Genomic DNA, 12746 nt, shown 5'->3' with positions numbered 1-12746 from the left:
GTTAAAAAAATATATATATTTAAAAAAAAATGTATGGCAATAATATTAATTAGGTCTCTATTAACATGTAGCTTTCAATAATTCAGTTTGATTTGGACTCGCCCATCTATGAAGAATTTACTAAGCAAACTAACAGAGTAACCAGAAGTTTTACACACTATCGAGCTCTGTGTCAAAAGGCACTATGCAACAAAAAGTTTAAAATTATTTTCAGTTAAGGCCTGATGGATGGAATATTTTCATTCACAAAGCACCATTTAAATATAACTTAGATTTTTAAAAAGTTAATTTTTAAAAAAATAAAACTATTCTTCAATTATGTTTACAAATTTACCTTTCACACTTGTAGCTTTGGGTGTCCTATGTGAAGTCCACACTGACGACTCTCCAAGCCCCACTTTGGTGGCAGCAGTAATCCGTACCAGGTAGACACTATCAGGTTTCAGGCCCTCCAGAAGGTACTCATGGGTGGTCCCCGGGAGCTCCAGAACTTGGATGGAATTCTCAGTACTCAGGCGGAAGGACAGGCGATAGAGGACCACCTGGCCCCGCCGATATTTGGCTGGGATTGGTAGCCAGGAAATGAGAATATCGGTGGGACTTCTACTTGTTAAACTAATTTCAGGAGGTCTCAGGGGCACTAGTCATACAAGAAAACAGGTTGTTTATGAATATTTAGAATCAAAACTGTCAATCAGCACACCAGTATTTACTGAATTCTCTTATGAGCAACACATAACATAATAAAGGAAAGATACTTTCTGCCCTAGCAGTGGTTTTTAGGCAAGTAGATCACAAACCAGAAAAAGGAAGGAAAAATGAAGGAGGACAAGCACAGAGAACCAAAGACAGCAAAGTGTCACTAAAAGTAAAAGCCCAAGTCCTCACTGTGGCTTCATACAAAGCCCTATGTACTAATATGATTGACTCCTCACAGATTCTGTTTCTTTTCTAAGATTTTATATATTCACTTGAGACAGAGGGATAGAGAGAGAGAGAGAGAGCATGAGCAGGGGGAGAAGAAGAGGGAGAAGAAGCAGACTCCCCACTGAGCTGGGAGCCCAATGTGGGGCTTGATTCCAGAATCCTGAGAACACAACTTGAGCTGAAGGCATAGACCCAACCATCTGAGTCACTCTGTGCCCTTCCTCACTGATACCGTGCCCCAATCTCCTACTGCTTTCCACTTGTTTCTTCCACCCCTTAGCAATGTCCATTTTCTCTGCCAAGCATGCACTTCTCCCAGTCACCTGCCCAGAAGGCTCCCTCACTTTCATTTCCTTCAGGTTTTCATTGAAATGTCACCTACTCAGGAAGCCTTTCTTGGGAGACTGTCTCAAGTCTCAAACCTTCCCAACATTTCATACTCCCTTTCTCTGCTTTTTCCCCAGTCTCCTAGATACTTATCACTATCTGACACAGCATATAATTACATAATGGACTCTTTATCTTGTTTATTGTTCCTCTGCCTCCTCTCCTGCTAGAAAGTGAGCTCCATGAAATCAGGAACAATTTTTTGTCTTTTTTGGTCACTACTAAAGAGCAAATAACCCATAGCAGGTACTCAATGAATATTTGTTGCATGAATGAAATAATAGGCGGAAAAGAGAAAATCAATTTATTAAACATTTCTGAGTCCTTGATGTGTATGAACTTGTGAATTCTCACAGAAACCAAAGGAAGTACCAGGATCACTTCCACTTTATAGTTGAGGAAACTGAGGTACAATGAGGTCAAATCACTTGACCAAGGTCACACAGGTCATTACTGAAGGAGCATATGTAGGCAGACTGAACAAAGCCCACATTCTTATCCCCTCTTCTTTACTATTTCTTATATAACAATACTTCTTCTATCACAGGGCTATATAGGGGTTAAATGAGATAATGGAGAGAAAGTTTTTAGAACAGGCAGGGGCAAGCCCTCCAGTATTAGTTGTATCTGTGGCACACTACTATGCCCCTGCGGAGACCCACATATCTCAACCTGAAAGTATGGGTTTAGGAAATGGAGGGAAACTGGTGTAGAAATATGAAAAGCAGTCTCAAAAGTCTCTATGTTATTCAGAAAACAAAATGAAACTTCATTAAATAAAAAAGTTACAGAGTAAGAAAAGGTTTAAAGAAAAAAGACTTTGAGATCATAACTCAAATTGGCAAGCTTTAACAAGTAGCCTGCTATGGTTAGACTTCTTTTCTTCAAGGATATAGGGAGGAATACACCACAAACAACCCCCACAAACCCCAAAATAACACCCCCCCAGCCTGTGTTTCACCTTAGATATACATGTCAAAGGTTAATTAACTGTGATGAGAGCTCATAAGTACTGTGATTTACTCTAAAATAGAACAGACCCTTAAATGAAAACTGAATTTGGAATTTAGCATCCAGATCAGCATTTTTTTTCATTTAATCAAACTCTGAATTTATAAACATCTAAATAAGTATCACAATAGAAATGACAGTTAAGAAATCTGGGACCAGGGATGCCTGGGTGGCTCAGTGGTTGGGCACCTGCCTTCAGCTCAGGTCATGATCCCGGGGTCCAGGATCGAGTCCCACATCGGTCTCCCTGCAAGGAGCTGCTTCTCCCTCTGCCTATATCTATGCCTCTCTTTTACAGTCTGTGTCTCCCATGAATAAATAAAGAAATCTTAAAAAAAAAAAGAGAGAGAGAGAGAGAGAGAGATCTGGGACCAAATGAACAAAGAAAATGATGTGGAAATCATTTACATAAAAATGTTTTGAGGGGCACCTGGGTGGTTCAGTTGATTAATCATCTGCCTTCAGCTCAAGTCATGACCTCAGGGTCTTGGGATCAAGCCCCATAACCGACTCCGTGCTCAGTGGGGAGCCTGCTTTTCCCTCTCCCTCTGCCCCTCCCCTTACTCTCTCTGGTTCTCACTCTTTCTCTCAAATAAATTTTAAAAACATTAAAAATATGTTTTGAAAATTAAGGGTAGGTCATTTTGTGAGGATGAGAAAACATTAATAAAAGAAGAACTGTATAATTAAGCATATGTTAAATTATTCCCTTTTCACAGTGAAGGGTACAAAAATGGGTCTACTAGAGAGCCCCTGGAGAAAGAGAGAAAGATGACAAATCAGAAGAGAATCAGTCTCAAGATTTTCTTAATGGATGGGATTTCCCACCATTACAAGAATATATGGAGGTATGCCCTCAAAAGGACTACAACTCAACTTCCAACCCATGGCCAGTTAACAAACTGAACAACTATTACCTTCTTCCTTAAGCAGAATAAACATACCTAAAAACAAACTAACTGTTGAACTTTTAAGAATTTTTTTTAACTGACAGTTTATTAAATTTCAAAAACTCCCAGGTTCAGAAGTCTAAGACCTCTGACCTCTGGTCATTATATACACTCAATATATTTACTCATTATATTTATATTTACTCATGCTTAGAAAATTTCACATTTTGTTCTACTCACAAACACTACAATGTTGAAAAAATATTTTTTTAAAAGTCAATGTATTTACCATTTAAACTAGGAAACTTGAAGAAATACAGTAATATAAGAATTCTATTAAAATTTATGTTATACAGGGGCACCCGGGTGGCTCAGCAGTTAAGTGCCTGCCTTTGGCCCAGGGCATGATCCTGGAGTCCTGGGATCAAGTGCCAAATCAGGCTCCCTGCATGGAGCCGGCCTCTCTCTCTGCTTATGTCTCTGCTTCTCTCTCTCTGTCTCTTATGAATAAATAAATAAAAATCTTTTTTAAAAAGTCATTAAAAAATAAAATAAATAAAATTTATGTTATGAATTATAAGTTATAAAAACTCTTTACCCTTACACTACTGTCAAAAGAGTCAAATTTGAAATGGCAAACTAGCCTGCTGGTTACTATACCTTTTTGATTATATTTTTAACCAAAAAAGAGGATATTTTTTCTAATTTAAAACACTTTTACTGATTGAAATGGATTAAACATATTAATGTTCATACTTAAAATAACCTACACTGGGGATCCCTGGGTGGCGCAGCGGTTTGGCGCCTGCCTTTGGCCCAGGGCGCGATCCTGGAGACCCAGGATCGAATCCCACATCAGGCTCCCGGTGCATGGAGCCTGCTTCTCCCTCTGCCTGTGTCTCTGTCTCTGCCTGTGTCTCTGGCTCTGTCTCTCCTTCTATCTCTCAAGAATAAATAAATAAAATCTTTAAAAAATAAAATAAATAAAATAAAATAAAATAAAATAAAATAAAATAACCTACACTGTGTTTTCTTACCGTCCTCTAAAGTATTCTGTGTCACATGGTCAGACATCTGGCTGGCTCCCATTGGCATATATGCCACAATATAGAAAGTATAATTGCTGGCAGGTTCTAAGTCATCAATAATATAATGAGTTGTGTCATTTCCGATGACTACTTGATACTCTTCATTATTTAAACCTAGATTAAAGAATCAGTGTTTAAAAATTATGAATATTAGAAATAAAATTAACAGGACCAATTTCTCTTACTATGAAACGCCCATCCTCCTGTCTAACCTTTGTTATCTTTTGTGACCCTTTAAAAAATGTAAGTAGGAAGGACTTTATTTTCTAAGAGTAACTATGTCTTGCTACAAATTAGTAGTTTGAATTCTTCCCTGGTAAATCAAATCGAAAATAATCTCTTCTCAACTTGTTTTAGTATCTAGTCAAAACCTGCAACAGAGACAATGTATGGCAGTAACGCAACCAGAGCTTAACACTATGGAACTCTGTAGTTTGTAACAGTGTAAATTTTACTTGCTTAAACTCACAGCTTCTTTTTTCTTTTAAACATAAAAGGAGAGACAGTAGGGAATGTAATGGCTTTACTCTTTATAAAAACAAACCAAACCAAAAGTTCCCTGCAAAAGATCTCATTTTGGCTCTAGAGATTCTATTAAATTTGACTGACACAAGTTCTTTTTATTTATGCTAAAAGCAAAAGAACTAGGAGGCACAGAATGTGCTTCAAGACACTTTGTTCCACAATGAACTTTTTTTTTTTCCAAAGAGGAAAAAAAATTCTCAGCAATTCTTAATAAAATATGCATGGCAAGGTATAGAAAAGAATTTGTCTTTGTGGTATTTAATTCCTACAGAGCAAATCTGTAAAGGGGAACAAGAGCACTGGCAGCTACCGTGCTTTGCGAACAATTCACAGTAAATGCACGTCAACTTAATCAAAACTCTCTAAGGATGAAGGCCCTTCTCCCCACACTGGATTTATAAACAAAACAGAAGGCAAATTCCACTATTAAGTTTTCCCACATTTCTGAATTAACTTGATAGCATTTTAATTAGACAAGATTACACCCATTTCACAACAGACTGGCTAATGGCTCGTTAATTAGGAACTGCATAGTACGATTTCTGACCTACCAAACAAGGTCCTTGAGTTCGAATTAAAAAGCCTTGTTCTGTCCTTGAATAGGACCACTGAGCCGCATGTGGAGGCTCTAATGAAATGACCATAATAGCGAACAAGAGTGGTCTCCACCAAAACCAGCATTCCTTTTACCTTCCTAAATCACTAAGAAGGGAATTAACATACTCCAACATGCTCAGTTAGACTTTCATTCTTCTTGCTAACACAACCCCTGATTTAAATTCAAAATATTCCTTTTCAAAATACTACTTCAAAGTACAAAAAACAAACAACAACAAACCACCTGTTTCTATGGACAATCATACCATTGTTTTTGGATGTTTGTTTTAATATCTATTGCATAAAATCTAGACTGAGTTGCAACTAAAATTTGCGAACTTCTATGGTTTCCATGAGAGATTCGTAGAGAAATCTCTAGGATTTATAAGTAGTTTTTCCTTTCCCTCTAATTTTTTTTTCTTTTTTTGCCAAAAGAAAATACTAGGGCAAGAAAGATTGAAAAAAAAAAAAGGAGTTAATAGTTCTGAATAAAAATTTTTAAGACAGATTTGATTTCTACTTTTATATAAGAAATGGCATATTAATAATACTGTTCAATTTTCAGAGAGTTCTCAAATGTTTTCAGGAAACATTCAAAACATACAAAATCAACTTATGGGGATCTGATAATGTTTACTTCTCGCCCTTAAAAATAACATGCTATAGTGATCATAATTCATATTATTTTACAAAGCAGTTGCAGCATTGTTCTTATGTAACTACATACTTAAATTGGTATATTGAGTTTTAGCTAAAGAATTTATATCTTGGCTGGAAAGAAATTCATTACTCCACCACTCTAATTTTTAGCAGGCAGAGATGGGACTTATTTCTAAACAGAAAAATCTTAAGCAATACTTATATATACAAAGTATACAATAACAACAGACTATAGTAATATAATACAATAATAAAAACATTTAGCAAAAGTTGGTATGCAGGTGATAGATTATTAAAAGAGATAAATGCCACAGAAGTACAAAAATATTTCCTGGATTATGTAAGATGTCATTCATACTGAAATTATTGACAGCAAGTAACAGTGAAAAAATTAATACTTCTCAAATTTCTTACCTTCTGCTTTCATGTAATGCACAGAATAAGCGATGACTTTGTCTGAATTATAAAGTGGCCTCTCCCAAGCTAAAAGAATTGCTGAACTTGACATGGTTTCAGCATGCACGTTGTATGGAGCACTGGGTCTGTCCTCTGACATTACTACAGTTAGTCTGGCTCTAGATAAAATAGATCCTTGGCTGTTCTCAGCCATGCACTGATAAATAGCATCATCTTCAGGAATAATCTGGTTAATTACCAATTTGCTGAGGAAAGAAAATAATATTTTTATAAAAAAACTCTAAGAATGATGTAAAAATTGATGTAAAAATATTGCTAAGTTCACTCTCATTTTAAGTGACAAAAGTTACTAAAAACAAAATGTGTAATCAACCCTACTGAAAAATCTATGCGTTATTTAAAATTACTCTTATTTTCTGAGTCCAATTAAGTAATAGTGATATTCAAACCCTGTTTGCTTTGGGTGAGAGACTAATTTCTTTTTTGACATTTGGCTTCTATAAGAAAGTATATTACTCTGTAGTAGTGTCTAATTTATATAATATTACAATGTTACAAAAATTCAGATCAACAAAAAATTTAAAGTTTTGTTAAGCATGACAATGTTATTAGAAGGTTCACATTTATACTAATGAGTTCTTAAAATCATTAAGTTTCAGGTGTGGAAAAATTCCTAGAGAGTTGAATATTTCCTTCTAATTTTCTCATTTTATGAAAGAAGGAACTGAGACCCCAAAGGATTAATATGCTTGTTAATAACTTAGCTATTGGCTTATCAGGACTAGAGCCCATGTCTGGGGAACTGTCCAACATTTATTTAATTATAACCTACCACTTCCACAATCCACATATGAAATACAAAAGGATCTGTGGTGTGCTGATGTTATAATCTTAATTTCTTGTTTATTTTAATTTTAAATGCCAAGATAATTTAGATATTTAATATTATAATCAGTTCACATAACAATTATTAAAGCCATTAAATCTTATCTAAAATAGTAGCAAAGTGACATAGCCTACCTGTTGTACATCTTAATTCTACCATTTGAATGTATCTTCCTCCCGTTTTTCAGCCATGACATTTTGGGTGAGGGGATTCCTTCTGCTTGACATACAAACCGAGCAGTACCAGCTCGAGGCCTTGTTAAACTTTCTGGCCATTCAACAAATGAAGGAGGAGCTGTTTTTAAAGAAAAAAGAAAAAAAAATTCTGTGTCCCCAACAGAAATGATACAGAGTCAAGGAAGAATACAGCAAATGACTTAAGTCTCATCCTTGAAAATATTTAACATTCTGAGCCTTTATCTATGCTCTACACATCTTTCCAGATGCCTTCTCTCGGCATTGATCATTTAGATGTCCATTCCCCCAGGGTTTTCCCTATTGAGACCCTCTGTGTAAACACACTAAAAATATGTATACTATAATCCTATTTAACTAAGCCCAATAATATATAGCCACTTGTGAATGCATACAATCAACAGATTAAAATTTTAGATTGGTGAACAGATATGTGGCTTTGTGGGTGAGTAAGAAAGACCATAAAAGAGATGCTTAAATAAGACGGAACATAATGGTATGCAGGCAAACAGGTTAGTGACTTTAGAATGATAATTAGATTTTTTAAAAGATTTTATTTATTTATTTATTCATGAGAGACACAGAGAGAGAGAGAAGCAGAGACACAGGCAGAGGGAGAAGCAGACTCCATGCAAAGAGCCTGACATGGGACTCGATCCCGGGTCTCCAGGATCATGCCCTGGGCTGAAGGCGGTGCTAAACCCAGAGCCACCAGGTTGCCCTGATAATTACATTTTAACATAGGGCTTTAATTTTCTCCTAAAATTCATTGTTGGGTTACAGTATTTCTCATATCATTGCTACAAAATTCAATAAAGGTAGAAGCTATGAATGAAGTAAAAGAACAAAAGCTAAATACAAGATTCTCCTGAATGCAGAATGAAATAAACATACCTAATACAGTCAAAGTTGCCATGGCAACTGTAAAGTTGCGTGTGCCTGGGGTAGTGGCCCGACAAACATACACTCCAGCGTGTTGCAGCTTGACATCAGATATCATGAGATTACCATTTCCAAGTACTCGAGTATTAAAGACATCAATGGATTTGTGATCTATTTCCAAGAGAATACTTTAGTTAAAATAATGTAGCATATAAAAAAATAATAATGTAGCATATGATCTAAAATTATGTCAAAAGATCACTATCTAATCATTTCATAAAAAGTATAAAATTTTCATACAAAAACCTTTCCTCTACACACTGAAATGCTAAAAAGTTAAAAGCCACTTAAATAGGAAACATGTGTTTTGTATATAAAATAAACATTTTATCAGTTTCATTAGAATGAACTAAGTTCAAAGACTTTTTTTCCCTGAGAAAACTTACCAAGGCGGCTCCAAGAAATGATTGGTTTGGGATTTCCTGTGGCCACGCATTCCAAAACAACAGACTGATGAAGAGACGTTGTTATGTTCTGTGGGCCTGCTATAATGGTTGGTGTGTAGAAGGAATTAGACTCTTTAGCTTTGAGGAGGAAAAGGCACAATATGAAAATAAATTACAAATAAGATATAATAAATGAAACAAGTTAAAATATCCTTAAGTTATTCACTTTAAAAATAACTTGAGATATAACTCACAATAATATATAACTCACCATTTTAAGTAAGTCAATGATTTTTAGCATTTTCAGAGTTGTGCAACTATTACCACAATCAATTTTAGAACATTTCCATCACCCCAAAAAGAAACATCATTAGCAATCTCCTCTCCCCACAGCCAAACACTAATCTTTCTGTCTCTCCAGTTTTGCCTATTCTAGACATTTCATAACAAAGGAACCATGTATTATATGGTCTTTTTGTGACTGGCTTCTTTTCACTAAGCATAACGTTTTCAAGATTCCTCTATGTTGCAACATGTATCAGTATGTCATTTCTTTTTATTGAGTAATAATAACAGAATAGTATTTAATTACATGGATAGGACACATTTTATTTATCCATTCTTCAGTTGATGGACATTTAGGTTGTTTCCATATCATTCACTTTTAATTGAGGCTCAAACATTCACTTAATCCTTTCGGTAATCTTGTTAAGAATTTATATGACAGTAGGTAGGAGTGCTTCTGTCTTTAATCTTTCATACCAGGAAACTAACAGATACTACCTGATATTAAAACACAGTATTAAAAATGTAATTTCAGTTTTTCAATACTTTCCAAAGAGATTTTTTAACCTTCAAGGATCTTTTGGGGATCTTGTAAAAAATAAACATTCATATGAAGTTCAACAATGTCTTTAGTCCAGATTTTCTTCCACTATATTCAAGTAAATGTAAATTGTTTAAAAATTAAAGTAAAAAACTAGCATCTATGTACAATTCCATTTTAATAAAACAAGTATTTCTTTCTTCATATTCATCTCTTTAGCTAGTTTCCCTTCTAACTACATTCATGTATGGCAAAATATAGAAAATTATGTTAATGTGAACAATGATAATTTCTGGGTATTGGAATTGGGAATATTTTTAAACTTCTATCTATGCTTTTTTACATTGTTTAAATGGAAAAATTTTTATTTTTTTACTTTTATAGATATCACTCTTTATAATAAGCATGTATCATTTTTATAAATGCAAATTATAATTTTTCTTAAAACAACAAACAAAAAAAAAACGAACTGGAAGAAAATATATCTTTATTCACAAAACAAATATTCATTCTTCCTTAAATCATGTTGACATAACATAAAACAAGCTGGCCTATGAAAGAAGTGGTGCCAAATAGGGATTAAAAAAAATGACCATTTCCAACTAGATTACAACAATCTAACTGAAATTAAAATACTATTTTATGACATACAGAAGAAAAATTAATAGCTGGGCCAATAAAAATTGAAATCACTCCTGTGTGGTACCTGGAATCACTGTTAGAGAGGCTTCCACACTTTTACGTCTGTGGGCTACAGTAGCAGCAACACAACGATAATTTCCAGCATCTTTTTGGCCAACATCATAGATCTGTAATACTCCTGTTGGTAGGGCAGTTATCCTGTTATGAGAAGAAAGATAATTAACTTCTTTGTAGTAGATTTTATACCTTAGTTTAGCATGTATTCTATAATTAATATATTCAACCTTTTTAGAGTGCCATATGCAATACATTAAAGACCATTTAAAATATTAGCTTGATTCAACTGTTTTCATTTGGGTCACTACAGCTCTCTAAAACACACATAACTATGCAGTAGGTGGTTCGTTAAATCTTCCAGTCCAATTTTATACACAGTTACATTTGCCATTATAACTATATAACTGGTGGTCCAGAGCTTCGTATGATTTTTCCAAATCCCAATTTCTTGTACATTAATACAGATGTATTCTCCAAAATACACTTAGATGTGGGTTTAAAAAAAAAAACCCAAAAAGAGAAACAAAAAACGCTTTCTTGAATAACTTCTTCCATCTCAGTACCTGACCATTTTGAAATGATTTTTACCTATTTTGGAATACTGCTACTTATTAGGACAGAAATCAAACTTTATGAAGTTGCCAGTAAGTTCTTGATCCTTAAACCTCAACCTGTCAGAGCACTAGGGATGTGTTTGTGTGTGTGTGTGTGTGTGTGTGTGTGTGTGTGTGTAGCCGAGAGGAGACTGAAGTGGAAGGTGGAGAGAGAGTGGGCAGCTACCAGAGCACATGAGAAATCCTGCTATTGCCAGCAGTGAAGATCTAATTTGGTTTCCTAAATCCTTGGTCTACAAAGCAGGTGCTCAGGTGGTCCTCTGGTTGTAAAAGATGTTTGAGGAAAGCAATAAAGTAGTAAAATAGGGTATTTGAATTTTGATCTAAACCAAAAAACAGAAATTATTCCCCATGTGCCAGAGACATCATGATGATCTAATTCTTTCCCTAAGTTTGAAATGTCTTTAAGAAGTTGGTAATAGCTAATGTAAATGAAAATAAGCTCCATGATGGTGTTTCGCCCTATAAGTCTCCTGACACCTTCAAACTCCTGCATTATCTCCAAAGACAAAAGCTGCATTTACCTGTCCATAGTTATAGGTAGAGTTATCCGATTTAATTCCCATGTTATGACTGCAGGAGGGTTTGAGGAAATCTTGCATGCAAATCTAGCAACTCCACCTTCTTGGACCTCAGTAGAAATTGGTTGAACTTCAAATGCAGAAATAGCTATAAGATAAAGTTTGACAAATTTAGAATAAGTGCAGGTACTATTATACTATACTATACTTGGAAATAATATCATGATAGATATTATTTACCAGACTTGAACTCCAAGTTCACCAGCCCAGACATAAAACCAACCCAACTTAACTAGTACAAAGATAATTTAGGCAATAATTTTAGAAAAACCACTGACAGTTGCCTAGCTCAGGGAATCTGGTCTTTCTCAGGATGAAATTCTAAATAAGTTATTTAGAACCTATTTGGAGAAAATAAATTAACACAATAAACAATAATGGAATGTAATCACATACCTTTTTGTGTGGTACAAGCTACAAATTCTGCCATATTTCAGAGAAGAGGGAAATTGAGAAAGATAGATTAGACAAGTAAAAACCATTTATAGGGATTGGTTTTGAATTAAGTTTTAAAGACTCAGTTGGGATTTAGATAGAAGGGGAAAAGAAGACATTCTAGGTGAAGGGAATAAAGTTAAAGCAAGCACAGAAGAAACATGTAGCCTATGTTCACAGGATTTTAAGGAAACAGCCAGGACTAACTACTATAGAATATTTCAGATTAAGAGACCATGGAAAAGTAGAAAAAGAATAGAGATAAAGCAGGTTTGTGCTATGGCACAAATTAAGACATCACTGAAATGTTTGAGGAAAGGACAATAGTAGTCCTGATAATAACAATGTTTGGGAGAAATCAATCAGGCATGGATACACAGGATAGAGTGAGAAAAGGAGAGCCTTAAGTCAAAAGACCAGCAGGCTGTTTAAATAGGAATGACAGAACTGGGTGATGGCAGTGAGAATGGTGAGATTCTACAGATATCTCAATGGAAACAAAGACTTGGTTCTCCCTGGACACAGATATGTCGCTCTGTTTGGAGTCAAATGAGGTTGGTATTGATGGAGCTGAATGAGAAAGGAGAGAATGAAGACAAATGGTGTGTGTGCCTGATGAAAACAAGGTAGAAGACTCAAGAGACTATTTTTAGACTCATGTATTTCCCAAGTGGAGATAAA

General features: G+C 34.9%; 1 protein-coding gene across 1 annotated transcript in view; it reads right to left on the bottom strand.

Annotated features, from left to right (window-relative positions):
* Positions 1-12746, bottom strand: part of PRTG (protogenin) — a 120067-nt gene that overhangs the window by 50539 nt on the left and 56782 nt on the right. Inside the window, exons 3-10 of the mRNA XM_041744507.1 lie at positions 11574-11718; positions 10443-10576; positions 8911-9048; positions 8477-8635; positions 7523-7682; positions 6500-6747; positions 4253-4417; positions 335-640 (exon numbers count right to left, since the gene is read on the bottom strand). Coding sequence (XP_041600441.1) covers positions 335-640; positions 4253-4417; positions 6500-6747; positions 7523-7682; positions 8477-8635; positions 8911-9048; positions 10443-10576; positions 11574-11718 — 1455 coding nt within the window. The remainder of the gene's footprint in view (positions 1-334; positions 641-4252; positions 4418-6499; positions 6748-7522; positions 7683-8476; positions 8636-8910; positions 9049-10442; positions 10577-11573; positions 11719-12746) is intronic.

The sequence above is a fragment of the Vulpes lagopus genome, chromosome 2 (genome assembly GCF_018345385.1).
Source record: "Vulpes lagopus strain Blue_001 chromosome 2, ASM1834538v1, whole genome shotgun sequence".
Lineage (NCBI taxonomy): Eukaryota > Metazoa > Chordata > Mammalia > Carnivora > Canidae > Vulpes > Vulpes lagopus.
This window is presented reverse-complemented; position numbering and strand designations above follow the sequence as displayed.